The sequence below is a fragment of the Rattus norvegicus genome, chromosome 16 (genome assembly GCF_036323735.1).
Source record: "Rattus norvegicus strain BN/NHsdMcwi chromosome 16, GRCr8, whole genome shotgun sequence".
In the NCBI taxonomy this organism is placed as follows: domain Eukaryota; kingdom Metazoa; phylum Chordata; class Mammalia; order Rodentia; family Muridae; genus Rattus; species Rattus norvegicus.
Genome location: NC_086034.1, coordinates 37,583,391 through 37,603,067, shown reverse-complemented (window position 1 = coordinate 37,603,067; position 19,677 = coordinate 37,583,391). Strand labels below are relative to the sequence as shown.

At 45.2% G+C, this 19,677-nt stretch overlaps 1 protein-coding gene across 3 annotated transcripts in view; it reads right to left on the bottom strand.

The window, feature by feature from the left end:
* Positions 1-13,700, bottom strand: part of Galnt7 (polypeptide N-acetylgalactosaminyltransferase 7) — a 124,544-nt gene extending 110,844 nt beyond the window's left edge. The window contains exon 1 of one of the 3 annotated variants that reach the window (XM_006253083.4): positions 13,469-13,700. In XM_006253083.4, the coding sequence (XP_006253145.1) occupies positions 13,469-13,594 (126 nt within the window). In that variant the 5' untranslated portion in view covers positions 13,595-13,700. The remainder of the gene's footprint in view (positions 1-13,468) is intronic. The other 2 variants (NM_022926.2, XM_039094437.2) reach the window with 2 other exon arrangements.
* Positions 13,701-19,677: the final 5,977 nt, after the last annotated feature.

The window sequence follows — 19,677 nt, the reverse complement described above, 5'->3', positions numbered from 1 at the left end:
TCGTGCATCAAGGTTTGGGAAAGGGTGAGGCACTTTTGTCTCTGCAGACTGATGCTGTCCTTCAAAACTGTACTCTGCTTTGTGTATCCTGTACTTATTTTAAGATAAAAATGTTACGTGTGCTATGTTTTCAGTCTGAATGTTGGCTACAAGAATGGGGTTATCAATTCACACAGAAAATATATTTCTTTAAAATACTAATATTTAAAGACCATCCTCTTTTAGAAGAGAGGATTTTAGAAAGCTATTTGCTGAACATGTTTTTCCCCCTTTACTACTATTATTTAGGGTACTGTAGGCAAATTTAATTGCCAGCAACGATAGAAACACCTTCGTCCAACCTTCTCAGACAGAGACTGGCTTTAGAATTTCCTCTGAGGCCATGGTACTAGGAAGCACAATTAAATAAATGGCACATCTGCATGACCTTGATCTAGCAATCCACAGCTTAAATGCTGAAATAAAATTTCAACTTACCCAAGTCCCAGTCTTGGTTATCTTTTAGCTTATAAAACGAAACATCTATCACAGTGGAAAACTCGTAATGTACAAAGTCCTAACAGCTCAGTCGTTTCTTCTCCACTATTCCAAAAAGCACTCTGCAGTCATTTATTCTACATCATAATTGAGAACATATTTGCCAAAAACCTAATGGACTTTTTATTCATTTTAAATCATCCTGGCAAGAATTAGTAGCTGCTGGAACAGGGGGTTTTAAATGAGTTCTTTCAAGAGGAAAGATGTAAAACCTTTCAAACAGGATTGTAAAGAAAGCCAGTGCTGAGACTTACATAGCTTACCTTGCTGTATTAGAGATTAAAAGATTATTTCTCAGGGATTAGTTGAATTTTAAGAAGCATAATAATCAAATTATCTAACAAAAGTTATACAGCAAAATGCCGAGTTTGCCACAGGAATAAAACTGCACAAGTTATAGATATTTCGGCCATTGCACATCAGCACAAGGAAACCTGTCTCCTAGGGCTGGGGCTGAGTTGGTACAGTGATTGCCTAGGCTGCACGAAGCTAGGCCGGGTCTGCTCCCCAAGGCTGTATAAACCAGGTGTGGTGGGTGGCACGCCTGTAAGCTCAGCACTCAAGAGTCACAGAGAGGAGGACCAGCACTCAAGCCATCCATCGTCAGCATTCAGACCAGCGTGAGATACATAAGATCCTGTCTTAAAACCAACAAAGTCCAATGGAAAACAGATCTCAGACAGGTTTTTTAACGGCTGCACCAAATGTACATTTTCCATGTGAACAGGCTGCAGATGACAAAGAATTGTAGTACAATATAATATATTCTAGGAGAAAGAAATATTCACTCACAAATGCATAGTTTTTCATGGCAGCAGTGGTAAAGAAATACAATTTCTTAATTGACTGAATCTTACCAGGTTTTAACATGTTTGTGTAACAGACTATGAACTACAAACCTAAAACAATTAGGATGCACTTGGGGTTCTCTCTTGCCATGTCCTATACCTGCACATTCTCACAGGCAGCTGCAAACCCTCACCTGCCTGAGCACTTCAGCGTACTGATGGTCTACTTCCGCCCCAGAGTTAGATGCTGCACTGTTCGCCAGACAGTAGATCCCAATGCACACGTACATGAGGGGCTGGAGAGATGACTCAGGAGTTAAGAGCACTAGCTGCTTTCACAAGGACAGAAGTTCAAGTCTTAGCACCCAATCTGTATGCTCACATCTGCCTGCAGCTCCAGCTTCGGGGGATCCGATACTCTCTTATGTCCCCAAGGGCAACCCCATATACCTGTGTCCACGCATGCACAGAATCACACACACATATAAAAATAAAAAACCTTCTTAAAATGTATATGAAAGGGGTTGGGGATTTAGCTCAGTGGTAGAGTGCTTGCCTAGCAAGTGCAAGGCCCTGGTTCGGTCCCCAGCTCCGAAAAAAAGATAAGAAAAAAAAATGAAAAATGTATATGAAATATGTACCTCAAACTCAATAGGTTTTTTTATAATGTAGACTGTAACTAAATAATGCTGGACCAAGACTTTTCAGAGTACTCCAAGCACAGGTCTTAGGATTATTTTTATAATATGTAACTGCACCTTTCTAGTCTGTGCTTAAAAAAAGCTACTTAGCCTAGGTACAAAGAGGCTGTATTGATATCGTCACCCAAGGGCGAAAGGGCTAATTTTAGCTCACAATCCCAGGGCACAGTCCATGATAGTAGAGAAATCCAGGCAACAGGAACTTAACACGGTCTCATCACAGCCACAGTCGGAAGCAAAGAGGATGAGTGAATGAATGCCTCTCTCCACTCTCACACAAATCAGGAGCCAAACCCACGGATAACATGGCCCAATTTCAGGCTGGGTCCTTCCCACATCAATTAATACCAGTGTTTCTCAACCTTTCTAACGCTGTGACCCTTAAATACAGTTCCTTATACTGTAGTGACTCCCAACCATATATCTCATTGCTTCTTCATAACTGTAATTTGCTACTGTTATGAACCATAAATCAATATCTGATATGTGGGATATCTGATTTGGAATCCCTGTGGGGATTGAGACTCACAGGTTGAGAATTGCTGATTAAGACACCTAAGATAACGCCTGAAACAAATGCATATGTCAATCTAATCTCATTGACAAAACCATCATAGGTGGTTTCCCTGCGAGTGACTGTTTGATCCCAAGCTCTCGTGTAAGGCACAGACATAGTGCGTGTACACACATGTAAACCTTACAGCATATGATAAAGTGATTTCCTAAAAGAAGGGCTGGAGAGACTGCTCAGTAGTTAAGAACACATGCTGTTCTTGCAGAGGACCAGAGTTCAGTTCGCAGCACATAGCCACTTGTAACTCCATTTCCGGGGGATCTGCTCTCTTCTTCTGGCCTCTAGGGAACTAAACACGCACAAGTGTACATAAACAAAATCCTGCATGTTCGCACGCGTGCAGGTGCACACACACACACCCCTTAAAAAATTCTACAGATGCTGAAATTACATCTAAGTCAAACAATTATTAACTATGTAAGCTTGCTATTAAAGAGAGTATCATACCTCTTGTGGCTAAATGTATCCTGAAACCAAAAGAATCAATAAAAATTAAAAGATGAAAAAAAAAAGATTAGAGCACCTATTCTCTTGCAGAATGGTTCCCAGCAATGTGTGATTTAATTTTAATTTGCCAGTTTTTTAAAAAAAATCTTGGTAATAACAAATTCCAATTGCATTGCTTAGAAGCCCATCAGCAGCCTCGTTGGTATTGATGTAGTACTGCAGTTAATTGTGCCTTCTAGATTTGAGAAGCAGGGCTACTCTGTAGCAATCCCATAAACCTAATTAGATAACGCAAAGTTAATTTTTTCCCCCAAGTCTCAGGGTGCTGGTTCTCAGATTCGGTGAACTGAAGCAGGTTTCCCTGGTGGCATGTCAAATGCTTCTCCGGGTGATGCTCCAATGAAGGCTGGGGAGCTCGAGGGGAATGTATAATGGGGCAGGAAGAAGAACATTTCTCATTTCAAATAGTCAGGATTCTTAGCAAATGGAGTAACTGCAAGTTAGCTCTTCCTCCTTCTAAGGGGCTTAGGAAGCCCTGGGTAGTTGCTGTTCAAGTTCTCTGTTGCTCTCAAGGCTCACAGGACTAAATTAGAATGAAACGGTAAATCTCGTCTTGAAAACCAGAATGTTCTATTAAAATTCCCCTCACCCCCAAAACCAGACTGCTGAAATGCCAAGCCCAGTTTTTCAATTCTGCTCCCCCACCTCTAAATGTACAAACAGATATGATACTTGGCCTGATATTCTTGGCATCAAATTTCTTTTCCAACTTAAACATTAAAATGACTTTTTAGACAGCTTTAAAAATCATAGTTCTTGATTGAAAAGCACAAAACGCCTAATTTATTCTCATAATTTTTAGTCTATGAATTATCACGTTATCACAACTACAGATACACATCAACTTAGAATGCACATGCATGTCTATACACAGACAATCGTTTACAGGGGGAGGTAGACTCTTTACTGGAGACAACCATTGTGTCCCTCTACAATTGTACGTAGAAGCTTTCTAGCAATACTCCAGCTCCTCCATGTATTTCCTGGAATGAACTTCTCAGCACTTCAGCTTCTTCATGTGAGCCAGGTTTTAAGTCTCGCTGTTTACTGAGATTTGCTAAAGATGTTACACAGCCCCTCCCTCTCTTGACTGAAACACTACAGGGCGCTTCCCTGGGAGGTAGTGTTTCCACCACCACTGCCATGTTTTGCTGATCCAGCCTGTGTCAATACTGTGGCTTGTGAGTCTGCTGATGGCCCTTATGTTATCTTTTCCGTGCTTCTCTAAGAGCACTACTCGCACTACTCGGCTGTAGTCGTGAAGACATCAGCATCCTCTTTTCATTCCATCAAGCACTCGTCCTCCTCTTAAGCAGTTCTACTCCTGTAATGTCACCCTGGTTTCAGTCTCTGGGCCCCTCTCCTGGGTAAGGCGCATCCTAGCCTATAGAGATGATAATCTCCCACTAGCATTTAGCCTGCACTCTGCTTCCAGATTTTTCCTTATCTCCCAGCTCTAACCGTACCTATCATTCCGTCTTTCAAGGCTCATTTCTGTAGACTCTCCAGGACTGGCTGTGGTCTTTCATGTTTTTGCACACTTTGTTCCTGCGTCCTTGTCATGGTATATCCAACTCATCCCCTTTAAAAAAAAAAAAGCACCGTGCAGCTCCAATTCATCTAGATGCTGGTTCTCTGAGATCCCACAAGCCCTAGTGGGGTCGGCTAATATAGTTCTTATCTTGGCCACTGCAGCTGTTGACATCTGGCTGGCACATCTGTCTGGGGTGTGTGTGTGCCATTCTATTTATCTAAAGCCACAGCTAGTAACTGAGATAGTCATCTGTTTATCCTGCAACCCAGGACACTCTAAAGGGAAAGGGTAATAATGGCTGAAGGACAAAGGATAGAAAGTGAAACAATCACTTTAGTAACAGAGCACTCGACCTACACTGCAGGCAAGGGCTCTGGCTACATCTCTAAGTTCATCAAGTTCTATACTCTTTTCAAGGGAGACACTCGAGATACACTGACCTTTCTATTTCTCAGAACACTCCAGCTTCACTTCAGACTTGAGGAGTTTGCACTTCTTGTTCCCTCTACCTGGAACACACACACTTCAGATTCACAAGGCAGGCTTAAAGTCATTCCTCGGCCTTCAGCTCTCGAGTCTTCCTGGCCATTCATCCCAAAGGATCCTCTGCGTTCATTCACCCTATCCGGTATTGCATGGAGTTTGTCTGAAACTCTATTGTTTGCAGATCACCTTTTCCATATACACCATCTGAGCATGTTAAAATCGGAGGTGAAGGGTAAGTGTTGAAGTTTGAATGTAGAGCGTCCCCATGTATCAGGGGCTTGGCTAGCACCAGAGCAACCGAACGACTGGGGGTTGAATGAATCCAAGGGCTCAGAGGATGAATTCCCTGCCAAATACATATGATGTCAATAATTGGAGGTGATAAGAGGTAGGATGTAGGACCTAGATAGAGAAGCAGGGCAGTGGGTCATGCCCTTCAGGACCGACCGTATCTTGCCCTGACACTTCCTGTACTGTCATCCATCCACCCGCTGCTTCCTTGACAGCAGTGTGAGTTAGTCTCCTCCACCTGTTTTCCCTCCCATGACACTGAAGCACTGACACTGTGAGTCAAAACCAATCCCTCTTCCTTGTTTAGCTTAGGTATTCTGTCAGTGATGAAAATGCTGTGATCCTAACTCTCAAGTTAGCACAGTTGAGAGTAGACACTGCTGCTTGCTAAGGGAACAATTCTGAATGAAGGGCTCGCTGCAGCAGCTTCGTCGACAGAGCTGGGTTAGATCAAACTGGCATTCAAAGGTTGTCACAACTAACGCAGCATATAGAATATCCATGCCTGATCCATAGTAAGAATCCAATACACGTTAGCCACGGTTGTTACTGCTTAATACTGTATAGCACGGCCAACGCCTAGAGCAAGAGAAAGCATTTAGTAGACGTTTAGTAAATATTTGAAATACCCGTAGAGTAAGAGTTGATAAGTAAATGTCACCGTCTCTTCAATCTCAAAAGCCTCCACAGCTACCCGAGATGTTAAATCAATAAAACCCCGCCCAGCTCCATAGCCCTTCATTCAATTCCCTTCAAAATGTGTTCAGAACTCTCTTCTCCAATCATAATCCGCCACTCCTCACCAATAAAAGATGGTATGCTTTTGTCAGTGTCTGTTTCGTTAGAACGTTCTTTCTTGCCCCTCTACTTGATCTAATCCCATTGTCATCCTACAACTATTTAAATGCCATGCTTTTTGTTTTCCCTCTCAACTTTCACCTAACCTAGAACAGCTCCTTAAAGATCTTTTTGTAGCTGCTACATAGTTGCACAGCTCTTCTCCTTAGAACAGGCCTAACATCCTTGACGTTTCAATGTCTCCACAGTACAGCCCAGGGGTACGCAGGAAGGCCTCAATTCAATACATCATTTTGAACAAATGGAAGTTGGAGGTAGGGAGATGTTAAGAGGCCTAGTTAATCTCTCTCTCTCTCTCTCTCTCTCTCTCTCTCTCTCTCTCTCTCTCTCTGTGTGTGTGTGGATGTGTCTTACACATCCACACACACACACACACACACACACACACACACACACACACACACACACACACACAAATTTACTACTATGTGGCTATCAGGCCAAGCCTTTAAAACGTCTTTACTATGTCACAGTTTACTACCTTCTCTGTTGTATACCATCTCTAACTCCTACGGCAATGAATAACATTTAACAAACACTCAAAACTGGAAGAGACAACTGCTGGATGGGTATCATGTTTACTATATTGCAACAAGAGACGAGGGGTGTGGACAGAGAGGTATTAAGATTGACATATGAGAAAAACCAGTTGGCAGAGAAAAACTGGAAACTCTTCCACACCTGAGCTACGAGGCAACAGGCAGCATGTGGGAGAGAAGCCCACACATAACACACATGCTTAGGAGAAGGTGTGTGCTGTGCAGAGAAGGTAACAGTCAGAACTTACGTGGGGCAGAGCTTCTGCATGTTTGTGTCCCAGCTCATCAGCTCATTCCAATCTCCAGGAGTGCCTTTTTTCTTTCCAATAAACTTCTCATGTCTATCTTTACTTGTGTGTCCCTGATTCAATTCAAAGTCCCAGAATATAATACCTGGACACCCTTCATACTCCCATCCCCACCCCCAACGGCATTGGCTCCCAATTCTTCCTAACATAATCTGTCAACATTAGCAGACATTCCACTTTTTTACCTTTCCCCTTTTGTACCACATATACATACACTTACATACATACACATACACATATATAAATGTGTGTATGTATATACACAGATTTTATATATATATATATATATATATATATATATATATATCTGTGACCTTCATCAACTGCACACTAGAAATCTAGATGCTTTATTTTGCGACTTTCCTTTGTCAGATTACATATTCGTTCTGTTCTCAAGGAGTAAGAATTAGCATTCAAAATCTGAACAAAGACAATTACCTACTTTCTACTTTGAAGCTGAATGATCATAATTTCCCTGCACTCAGCTAGTCACATTCTGCTGACCAACTAATTTTTTCCCTTTATGTATAACTACTAAGTTAGAATTTGCAAACAGTTGCTCACCAATTGAAAAATTGCTTCCCATTCCCCTGCATTCCTTTCTCTTTCTCCAATTCACTACAGCCTGAGGCTGCACCCCGACCCCTCTCTTATCTCCCATTCCACACGGCTGGCCTACCAAAGTAGAGATCCAAGGCCAATCGCTCGCTGCTCAACTGTTCTCACTCCTTTGCTGACACGTACGCACTCCACACATGGCAGTTTTTAAGCCTTCTCCACCAGGGTCTAACAAGAACAGTTTGTGCTGGTTAGGTTTTTTGTTTGTCAACTTGAACCTCAATTGAGAAAATACCTCCACCAGGCCGGCCTGTGGGAACATTTATGGGGGTGTTTTCTAGATTGATGATTAATGTGGTGTGGGAGCCGGAGTGCCAGTCCACAGTGAGCAGCGCTGCTCCTGATCCTAGGAAGCAGGGGAGCCTGGAGAGCAAGCCGGTACGCAGCCTTTCTCCAACATTCTACTTCACTCTCTGCCTCCAGGTTCTTGCCTTCCCTTCCCTCACGAATGGAGTCTACAACGTGTATCAAGTTTAAGCTGAAACACAAATATTTTGGGGCCTGGTTTCTAACAAAGAAACGAAAAAACAAAGTAGGGCACGGCCTTGAGATGCCCTCCTGTTGTTTGCTCATGGCGTGGCTTTGCTTCTTTAGTTTCTTTTTCTGCCAGATAGGAGAACATGGACTTGTACTTGGTATCCTCTGAGCAGCCTCTATAAAGCCTAAGTGGGAAAGGAAGGAGCATCTGAAAGCAGGGTGATACCCAGCCTGACTAAGACCACTCAATAGAGAACCTTCCCACAGAATCAACACATACAGCAATTTGGGGGGGATCTACTAAATAAATGCTTGGTCTTACAGAGGGACCACTACAAAGGCAGCACATCACTTTATGTTATTTAACCAAAAACGAACTTGACCAGTATCTTCTGTAAATTCAGCACCAAGGAGAGAGAGACAGACAGACAGAGACAGAGAGATGGGCTATGATCAGGGAACAAGAATTCTGCCTCTGAAGTACTCAGTGTTCTGAAGGTTTAAAAAAGGGGGGCCTCTCTCTCTCTCTCTCTCTCTCTCTCTCTCTCACACACACACACACACACACACACACACACACACACACACACACAGAGGCTGTTAATCTGTAAACTCAGATGTTTTAGAATTAATAACCTGGGGTTTCTATTCCCATGTGGGACCTGGTAAGTGGAAGCTTGAAAGTGGCTAAGAAAACAAAGATTTGGGGGTTGGGGATTTAGCTCAGTGGTAGAGCGCTTGCCCTGGGTTAGGTCCTCAGCTCCGGCGGGGCGGGGGGGGGGATTTTCTAAGGCCTGTGGCCCGTGTAGCTGGGTGAGGGTCACTGAAGGCTCTTGGTAAGTAATGGTTTCACACAAAGCATCTACAAGTCTCTCGGTGAAGAACTCAACCTCACTGTGCTAAAATGCCCTGGAACTTGACAAGTCGGTCTGTGCACCAATGCCCAACCAAGCTGGACCCCTCTCATCTTCCCACCATGCTTATCCCGTAAAACCTCTTGCAGAGCATTAGTGGCTGAGTTATTGAGAATGCCCTGAACTTAGGTGCCTTGGTATCTGCACAGAAAATCAATTCGCACACACGTTTCCCCAATACTGCACATCTGAACAGATGCTCTAAAGCAAAGGCCTGTCAACATTTCCACTACAAACCTTTCTCTTCTGAGTTTATGACTTAGCATGAAAACAGTCAGGGGAAACACCTGGGGAATATGGTGTCTCTCTGGAAGACACCAGTTTTACTTAATAAGTGATGACCTCAAACTGTCCATTACAAATATGGATACTCATAAACTGCAAACAGAATGCACAGCTTTGTCTTCTCAGCTTGTCCTAGCGCTAACAATGATTCTACACTTCTTCACATCTCCTCCATGCCCACCTTCCCAATCTTGGGGCCTTTACATCTCTGGTTGCACTAGAATTTACATCATCTCAAAACCATCTGGCCAATGTCATGTGTGACCCAAACTGTTACTATGGGACACCTGTCACCTATTCTACAAACCAATGCACGCATGCATACTTCCTTGCAGGGAGCTACAATGATCTTTCCTGAAACATGAATGTCATTCATGCTTACATTCCTCAATGGCTTCCTACACTTAAGATGTAAACTCTTAGTGCGGTCCACAGACCTAGCCTGTCTGTAGTATCATTCTGTTTAGTATCACCCTCTGTGGTGGTTTAAATATGCTTGGCCCAAGGAGCAGCACTATTCAGAGGTGTGGCCTTGTTGGAGGAAGTACGACACTGTGGGCACAGATTTTAAGACCCTCATCCTAGCTGCCCAGAAGCCAGTCTTCTCCTAGAGACCTTCAAAAGAAGATGTAGAACTCAGCTCCTTCCCCCTGCACCATGCCTGCCTGGATGCTGCCATACTCCCACTTTGATGATAATGGACAGAACCTCTGAACCTGTAAGGCAGTCCCAATTAAACGTTGTCCTTATAAGAGTTACCTTGGTCATGATGTCTCTTCACAGCAGTGAAACCCTAGCTAAGACACTCTCTGTGTTTCCATACATTGACCTTGCAGTTTCTCACCTCGTCCTTGCTACTTCAGGTCTCAGACCCTTTGCACCTGCTGCTCCTCTCAGGTCTGCTCTGTCTCACACCCACTTCAACAACTACTCCTGTTCAAACCTTTAAATTTCAGCTCAAAAGTCAGTTATTTAAATAAGATTTGCATACTCAAACCTCTCCATTTTCTTACCTCCCAAGGTTTTCCTTCAGAACACAAGTGTATTCATGTGTTTCTTTCATAGCACAATTGTATTTGTATATTTGCAAAGGTTTGATAACATGTGTTTTTCTCACCAGGTTGCAAGACCTGTGAAACTAAAGCAAGAAGTGTTTCCTTAAATAGTCAGCACTGTACCTAGTATACAGCAGCCATTCACAAATGCTGGATTGTATCAACAAAAATGATCGTGTAATAGAGTTATGGACATAGCTCCGTTGACAACATGCTTGCTAACCATGCAAAAGATTCCCTGGCACACTTCCAGCATGGTGATACATGACTATAATACCTGCACTCAAAGAGGTAGAGGCAGAAGGATCGGGTTCAAGGTCATCTTCAGCTACATACAGAAATCAAGACCAGCCTGGGCGACAAGACATCCTTTCTCCAAAACAAAAACAAAACATAAAACCAAAGTCAGATTGAAATGGTAAGGTCATTTAAAATATCATTCACCCCAGAGAAACACCAAGTGGCTCAGAAGAGAGAATTTTGGCTTCACCCCACTGCTCTACAAAATTAAAGCAAAGACATTTTCAAAGTACTCTTTAGTTCCAGTAATAACAACAGTTCAAGACACAAGTGGCCCTGGCTAGACAGAGCCACAGGCATATCCGGTAGGAGGGGCATAACTTTCATTTGATAAGGTGGATTGTTCTGGCCTAGCTCAGGCCTTCTGGAGGGATCAAAAGAGACCACATATAGTCCCACATCCAAGAAAGAGAAGCGACCACAACAGAAAAGTACCACAAGGTAGAGGAAAAACCCAGGACTTGGGGACTCAGCATCTGAATCTTCCCTAACTCTCCCCCCAGCACTGGGTCTCAAGAACCTTCAGGTTCCCTTTGATCAGAGGGAAGAAACAGCCCCTGATGAACACTCTTGTGACATCTGACACCTTAAATTGCTTTAGTTTACTATTTGCTCGTAAGTTATTAATGTCTTCTGATACGTAAGCATTCTTTTTAATACTGTGCTGGTAAATCTTGGAAAATCTTTGTCTATCTTGGGCAAATTATAGAAAATGACGTTATACCAGGTCCATTGACAAACTTATCAAATAAATTGGACAAGAAATTAAGCTATGTCCACTTGATAGACTATAGTTTATTACATGTCAACACTAATAAACTACCTGGAAAGATATTATGATGCACCCCAGTTCTTTTTCCAGTTTTTTGAGACTAGAGTCTCATATAGCCCTAACTGTCCTTGAATTTAACTATGACTTTCTTCAACTGGGATTACAGGCAGGCTCCACTTTGCTAGGTCCAATCATGGCTTCAAAAGGTTAAGAAGTACAGGACATTTAAAACTAACTAGTTTTGGCAGGTTTTCAATTTCCTTCTCAGAAAAATGGGGCTTAGGGTTTCCAACATCATATAATGCTTTTACATAAAAGAGCATTTGATGACTTGAAAAAAATCAATTTCAATATTCATCTCATCAAATCAGTTTAAGAGCAAAAAATGTATTCAAAAAAATTCACTCCAAACACAGTGAAAAGGAAAAATTGTTTCAATTTAGACAATTAAGGTTGGACTCCAATTCAGTAAAGCCAGCCTCAGGTACTGCAATTTACAGATTAAGTTGTGTCGTAAGCCTTATTCTTGGAAGGTCATCACAAGCCTTTGCCCCCTCAACTTCTTGACGCTAACTTTCCAAAAGTAAAGTTGGCGTGATCGTGATCGTGATCGTGATCGTGTAGATGCAACTCTGATTTTGCAAAAGGCACTTTCTTAGAGATTCCTCCCACGGCTACCCAGATCCTGTGTCCGGAACTCCTAGTGTCTTCCACTCCCTTCTAAGTCTAAACTGGACTCGAGCCTGTGGGCTTGGAGGGCTCAGAGGATGAGGAACTCGAGGCGGGTGTAACGGTTCGCCATGCTGAGGGTGGGGGCTGGGGGTCAAGCTGGGGAAGTAGGAGCGGAGCAGTTCGCGCCGCCAACTGCCCGGTGAGCGTAGCACAGTGGCCGGATCCCGGTAACTAAAGTTCCGAGCAGCCTGACTAAACCCTCAAAGCCAGGCACTGTCAAGGCTAACGCCAAGCGCCGAGGGCGGCAGACGGATGCGTCCCAGCGGAGCGCGCCTCTCGGCGTCAAGCTGATGGAGCAGGCAGCGAGGGGCGGCCAGGAGCCGGCACAAGTTAGGTCCTCGGCTGGAGCAGCTCAGCTAGGGCCCGGGGAGGGCGGACAGCTCTCGATCCGCAGGACGAGGCAGCGTAGTGGGCGGGCGGGCGGACGGGATCCCCAGCGTCCGGGTGCGGGGACGCCGATGCGGGTGGGGACGCGTCTCTCACCCTGTCCGGGAATCGAAGGGACAGGGATGCGGGGCGAGGCCTCTGCAACACGTCGCACCCGGCTCCTGGCCACGGGAGTTGCGGGGAGGCGGCGCCGTGGGCTGGAGCCCGAGGCGAGCAGGCTGGGGGCGCCCCCCCGGCGAGCACCCGGACTGGGCGGGACCACAGGAGAGGCTGGACCGCAGGGCCTGCTCCACCGGACCACAGCGGCGGCGCCGGCATCTCGCCTCCTTCAGGCCTGCACGCGCCACAGGCCGCAGTTCGGACCAACCCCGCGCCCGCCCGCCGCTAGCGCGGGGGTCGCAGCTCCGAGTGGGACATCGACCAGCCTCGGCTCCCCGGAGCCGACTCTGTCCCGCGATTGCGCCCCGGTAGTCGCGGCGTTTGAGCGGCCGCCTAGCCGCCTGGTCGCCGCCGCGGCGGCAGCGGCAGCGGCAGCAGCAGCAGTAGCGCGGGTGACGGCGCTGAACCCGGGGCGGGGACGCGCGGGAGGAAGGGGCGGCCAGGGGGCGGCCGGCAGCGGCCGAGGGGTACCCGCGGCGTAGGGCTAGGCGCCCCCGATCGGCCGGCGCCGGGCCAGCGCCACCTGCGGAGCTGCGGCGCCCACGCGGCCGCGACCCCGCCGCCCCTCGCTCCCGCCACACACGCGCGCGCAAACAAAACAAGTTGCAGGTCGCCGCTGCCGGAGGGGGCCAGGCGGGTCACTCACCCTCATCCTGCTCAGTGGGCTCGGGTCGTCGGGTCGCGAGGACAGGGAAGACCAGAGGACCACGAGCCCCAGGAAGCTTCCCACCACCAGCAAACTGCGTAAGATGAACCCGATCTTCAGCCTCATCTTCCTCCGGCGGCGAGAGACACACAGCCGGGCGCAGCCGCCGCCACCGCTCTCCCCTCCCTCCTTCCTCCTCCCCCGGCCCTCCTCCTCCTCCTCCTTTTCCCCCCTCCCGGATCACTACGCCCGCCGCCCTCCCCACCGCCTGCCCTCTCCAGCTCCAGATCCGGAACTCCCCTCGGCTTTACCTTCCCCTGGCTCGCCCCTCCGCCCCCTCCCTGCGCCTGCCTCTGCGCTGCGCTGCCGCACCCCCCTCCCCTCCGGCGGGCCTCCGCAGAGCTCCGACCGGCCGGAGTGTGTAGCTCCCTAGGCTTCCTTTCTCTCTACCTGCCCGCTCTAGCTCCGCAGTCCCCCCTCTCTCCACCCGCGACCCCGAGAACCCCCCTGCGAGTCCCTAGTAACCTTGGAACTAACTTAACATTTTCCCCCAGGTCTGGTCTTAGCCTCTCTCTAGGCTCCGCTTCCTAAAGCCTGCAGATCCCCAAACTTTTATTGTAATTATGGATCAAAACTCTGTCCTTGATGCCCGTGCCCTCTCTGGATGCTGCCACCCGTCCCCCCTCAAGTGGACCTGCAGCCACCCTGCTGCTCTGCCCTTCCCGACGCCCACTGCCCAATCACCCCAGCCAGAGGCTTGCAGAAAGGAAACCAGGAAGTCAGCCACCGCTGCTGCAGCAGTAGCTCCACGTGGCTGATTTATAGCTGGATTTTTTTTTTAATCTTTTTTTTTCACAGGGCTCCTTAAGGAGGTGGATTTGTAATCGAAAGGCCCAGGTGAGATGTGCAAACACCACAGAACTAAAAGAGGACTCACGTGGAAAGACAGTATTACCTTTCCTCTTGAGCTTAGAAAGCTAAGTCGACTAACTAACTCACCATACCATCCTTGTTGATGGAGTTGTAAGTTCCTACTCTGGGGAAAGTGGATTTTAAAATGTTACACACATGCATCGTTGCTTCTCTCACAGCTGATTTTTCCAGGAAAGGATATTGGCAAATGTTTAGCTACACGCCTCTCCCTTGTACATTGTGCCAAAGATGTCAATCACTTTAAATCACAGTCTACAGTGTGTGCCATACTCCTAAACTACTCAATTTGTCGAACAAATGCTTTTCGGTAGCAAGCTTAAGGATGGTGTAAATTGGCCTTTTCTAATCCTAACATTGCCTTGTCTGCATGCATTTTGCTTTAAGAACGAGTGAAACTTGCTTAAGTCTACCTGAGAGTGACCAACATTCTATATACTGTTGTTCAGGTGCGTTTTTCTATTGAGAAGATGGCAAGCTATGACTATGAGCACAGCTGGGCACATAAACAGCTGAGAAGTGGCTCTCGTCACTGAAGTGATGTGAGCCACCCAACTGCTGTCACTATTCTAAGACGACCCTGCCACCCCAACTTGAAATATGAAAGGCCAAAAAGTTCGAAATTGATGAACAGACATTTGGTTGTAAAAGCTGGTGTTCCTCTGAGTTCTTCACTTTGTTTAAGTGAACCTGGAGGTAGGCCTTAAGACACTCGCTTTTCTCCACAGTTGCTGGCAGGCAGCCTTTGTAGAGAACTCTTTAGAAAATGAGAAGCTGCGTTAAATGCCTGGGTCAGGAAAAAGTCACACTTAGCCTCTCTGAGCCTAGAGCCCTTATCTGCCAAAGTCATGATTATAACACTTCACAATATTGTCAGGAGGAATAATTGAGGCCACGTGCATGTGCAAATATAAAGCACAGATAATGTGAATGGGGAAGCCTTGGTGGTGATGAGTATAATTCTTGCGAACAACACAGCTGTTACTGCATGTAGGGATGGCTCCTCTGAGCTGTTTCTGACTTGTCGATCCTTGGGTAGTGGTCCCTGAAGAAGAGAGTAAAGACTCACACCTAATGGGAGAGGGAGAGTATGAGCAGGAGGAGCAGTGGTCTCTGACAAGTTAGGAGGTCACGTGGGAGTGGCGACATGGTTGCCTTTGCCTCCGAGGCCAGCTGGGGCCTCCCAAGCAAAATTGCAAGGGAATAAAACTTCTGAGCAGGCAGTGTGTGCACAATGGTTCACGTTTGTCTTTTAAGCTTTCTAACGCCTAAGATTAGTGTTCTTTGTTCGTCGAATTCAGAGCAGGTTTTCTCATCTTGCCAACACATGCACAGTCTTTGCCAAATAGTATCATCACCTCATGTTTATTATAAAATGCTTTTAGGATTCCACAGGTCAGAACCTAAAAGTTTGGTGATTTTTAAAAATCATCATCCATACAAACTGCTAAAGAAGATACCCTCCCGCAACAGCACACACACACACGCACACACACAACACACACACACACACACACACACACACACACACACACACACACACACACACACACACACGGAACTGTGCCTGGTTTAGGGCTACACTCTCCTGGGGCTCTTAGCAAGCTCCCTCATCCTGCACCCAAGCTGGATGTTCTGTTTGTAAATGCTAGCAGGTGCCTGCCTGCAGGCCTTTGTATGGGAATCTCCTTTTCTTTCTTTCTTTCTTTCTTTTTTTTTTTTTCTTTTTTTTTTCCCCGGAGCTGGGGACCGAACCCAGGGCCTTACGCTTTACCACTGAGCTAAATCCCCAACCCCCGGAATCTCCTTTTCAAACCTACAATATCTTCTGACACCTTAGCACTAAGCTTCACAGTCAGTTACAAAAGCCTTTTCTACTCGATTCTGTCCCTCTAAACCAAGATAATTGTCTAGGTACCCCACCTTCCACCCCATCTCTTCCCTAATAATTATCACTATGTTGCGACAGCTTAATTCCTCTTGAGAGTAAAAAGTTACACGACACTGGGGACTTTGTCTATGGAGTGTATTGTATTCCTGTGTCAGATGTGTAGAAAGGCTTTAATATTTTGGGTGGAACACTGGCTAAATAGTTGGACTGAAAATACAAAGGGGAAATGAAGCTCTGAAGAGGGCTTAGGAGCTCATCACCTCGATTGTCCTCTTCCTGGAGGCCGTTTTCGCAAGAACAAAATATTGGATTCATTTCATTAGATCAGTGATTGTTTTCCAGTAGTCACTACCGGTTGGTAAGCTGTCGTTTGCCACCGACTTTGTTGATGGTCTACTGTAGCTACTCAAACCGAAAGAGTCACAGTTTCAACCTAAATCCGATATCCCCCTAACATAAGATTACTATTTCTACCATAAGCTTAATAGATAATTCCTATGTTGAACTCAATCCGGAATGAAATATTTGTCAAAGGCTGCCATTTGATGGGATTAATGGTCTCCCACAGTGTTTTGAAGGCTAAAATGTTCATTGAAAGCTCTCTCTGATTTAATATTGTAGAATGCTACCACTTCACAGCTGGGTAATGTTTAGAGCACCTATGATATAGAGGACTCTTCTGACTTAGTCACTTTTAAAAAGGTAATTGAAACGCATTTTGTCTTTTTCAAAACCTCATCACCAGCTCTCTCTCTCCCTCTTAGAATTAATCCTGAATTAACCTTGGTTTGTCACCGATGACTTCTGTGAGCATGTGTGGCTTTGTGCCTACTTAGTCACTACCACTTTTCCAGCTTAAATTATAGCCATGCCATTTTCTGTTCTGAAACAGCTCAAGTTCCTTCTCCCTTGTTGACCTTTGAGCACATTACTCCTTTTTCTAGAACAGGCTTTGGTAGTTGTTACATCAGCTGCACCCATAAACTGTAACCATTCAAATTTCAGTTTGTGTGTCAGGTTTTTTCAGAAACTTTGTCCTCACTGGCCCTCCCCTCCCTTGCCAGGTTAGAAGTTTCTGCTTCATGGAAGCATGACCTGGAAGAGCTCAGCCTTAGTATTTCTTCAACTGTCACCTCAATAGCCAACATTTTTAAGGGCAAGGACTGGGCTGTCATTTAGTATTGTGTTCCTAGGATGTTGACAGTGCAAGACAGACTCAGCGTGAGAGAGAGAGTAGGTGGGAGAAAGTATATCTCATGCACTTACTGGTAAAGCATTAAAATTTTTGGACACATCTGTAAAATTAATATCTTTAAAGACTAATTAAACCTGAGTGCTTGCATAAAACCGTTATGTAAGTCAATTTTTCTCTTAAAGAGTTGGGAAGGAAGGGCACATTGTTCTGTACCTCATCCAGCCAGCACGTGTCCTCTCACTCCTAGATTAACTGATGGTTCTATCAAACTAACCGTCTGTTTGCTGGAGTGAACATACATTGTTCAGAATCCTGTGGTCTTTGATTGAGAACCTGATACCTACAAAATGAGAAGTAGTAGCCTGTCTTACTGATTCCAGTCATCATCATGGTTTTTAATGAAATGGTTGAAATGGAAAGAAACTCTCAGTGAAAGGGCTAGAGAACCCACCCTGCCATTTAGAGATGGTGGTTTGACGAGACTTAAATTTCTAATGCCCTTTTGCAGATTCCCAGCAAACTCGGGTCTCAGCAGAATGGTTAAATGGTCAGAAGTCATCACCACGGAACTTTGTCAGTGTATTACTGTAAACCCGGTAACATAAACGCCTTCATCAGTGAGCAGACAGGTAAACAGCTGTCGGTTTATTATCACATCCCTCCAGAGGTTTTACTTATTCAGCTCTGCCCAGAACCTTACTGTCTTTAATGGGCAAATCTGATACTACAAGACAAACCCTCCTCTGTGTTCTTAATACTGTTAATCTCTTATACACAGAGAACAACTGTTCTACAATAAGTGAAATGGAAAGAAACTATGTCAGTAAATGGGTCAGAGGCTCCACACTTGCAATTTGTAATATGAGAGCTATGGTTATACTATATTGTGCAGAGTCCTGGACTCAGGATCTCTGGAGGAATGGGAAGGCTGTTGAGATCCGGAGAGGAGGGAGGGTCGTTCTGTGCTCTTCTCTAAGCTGATGGGAACAACAGAAGACACGTCACACTTAGCCTCACCTTTGGAATGTTTTTGATTAGTTTTAACAAGAGTTGGGTATTCTTAGTAATGAACTATTCCTATAAGCCCTTTTAGACATTTCAGGGGAGATAAACAGAGCTGAATACAAATAAGGAAATCCGAAGACAGACTGCAGAGAGATTCTGCAGGAAGATTATCCCAAATCCAGGAGTTAGAGGTTGGACAAGAACTCATTATCCGTTGATTCTGCCCCTCTGCTGTCATATGCTGTGCTGCGGCTCACTGGTGTACAGAAATCACCCTTTTTTCTCCAGCCATTTTTTCTATGAACAATGAACAAGTATATTTTCTCTTTTATTTGAACACATGGCTCTATATTAAGTCACTATTTGTAGAGTCACACCAGGGACTTGTAAGCCAAAAGTACTTACTGCTCTAGGGAGTTCAAAATACTGCCATTCAGGTAAATGTACCTTTTTGGCATATTGCAAAGAATTTCAAATTTTGAATTTTAATTACATTTCTTTTGTGGAGAGCAGTCTTTGAGGACTTGGCCTTTTGGGATGGCTTCTGTTTCTCAAACCACAGAAAACAATTTTTAACAAACTTAATCCTTTTCTGTCATCTTTTATTGTATATTAATAGCTATTTCTATATGTTCAAAACACTTTTTGTGTACGTATCATGTGGTAGCCATCGCTGTAGACAAGTGGGGGGACATAGTAATAAACTAAAAGAGCAGTAATCCCTGTCCTCATAGAGGCAGATAATAACTCATGTGCAAACCATTCTATATTGTTATCAAATAAACTGCTACCTCACCTGCATGCCAAGTGCTGTTTGAAGAGTCTGTGAAGATTAACTCACAGACTTAGATCGTACATTAGAGAATGCATCTGATGGGCTGAAACCAAGCAAGGGAATGTGGTCCGGAGTGCTGGATGGGTGTGAAGAGTGATTTCAGTTTTAAAAAGGAAGTGTCATAGAGAAGATAACTTTTGGACAAGCCCTGAATGGGGATTTAAGACAAAGCACCACAGGAGATAGCATCAAGCACGAGGAATGTCAAATGGAAAGACCCTAGGCAGGAGTGTCTCGTCTCATACAGTATGGCTGACAAGAAAGCCTTGGGAAGCTTACTGCAGAGGTGACCACAGCCTTTGGCTTCTGAGTCTGGCATGGAAAACAGAAAAGCTAAAAAGCAAAGATTATCT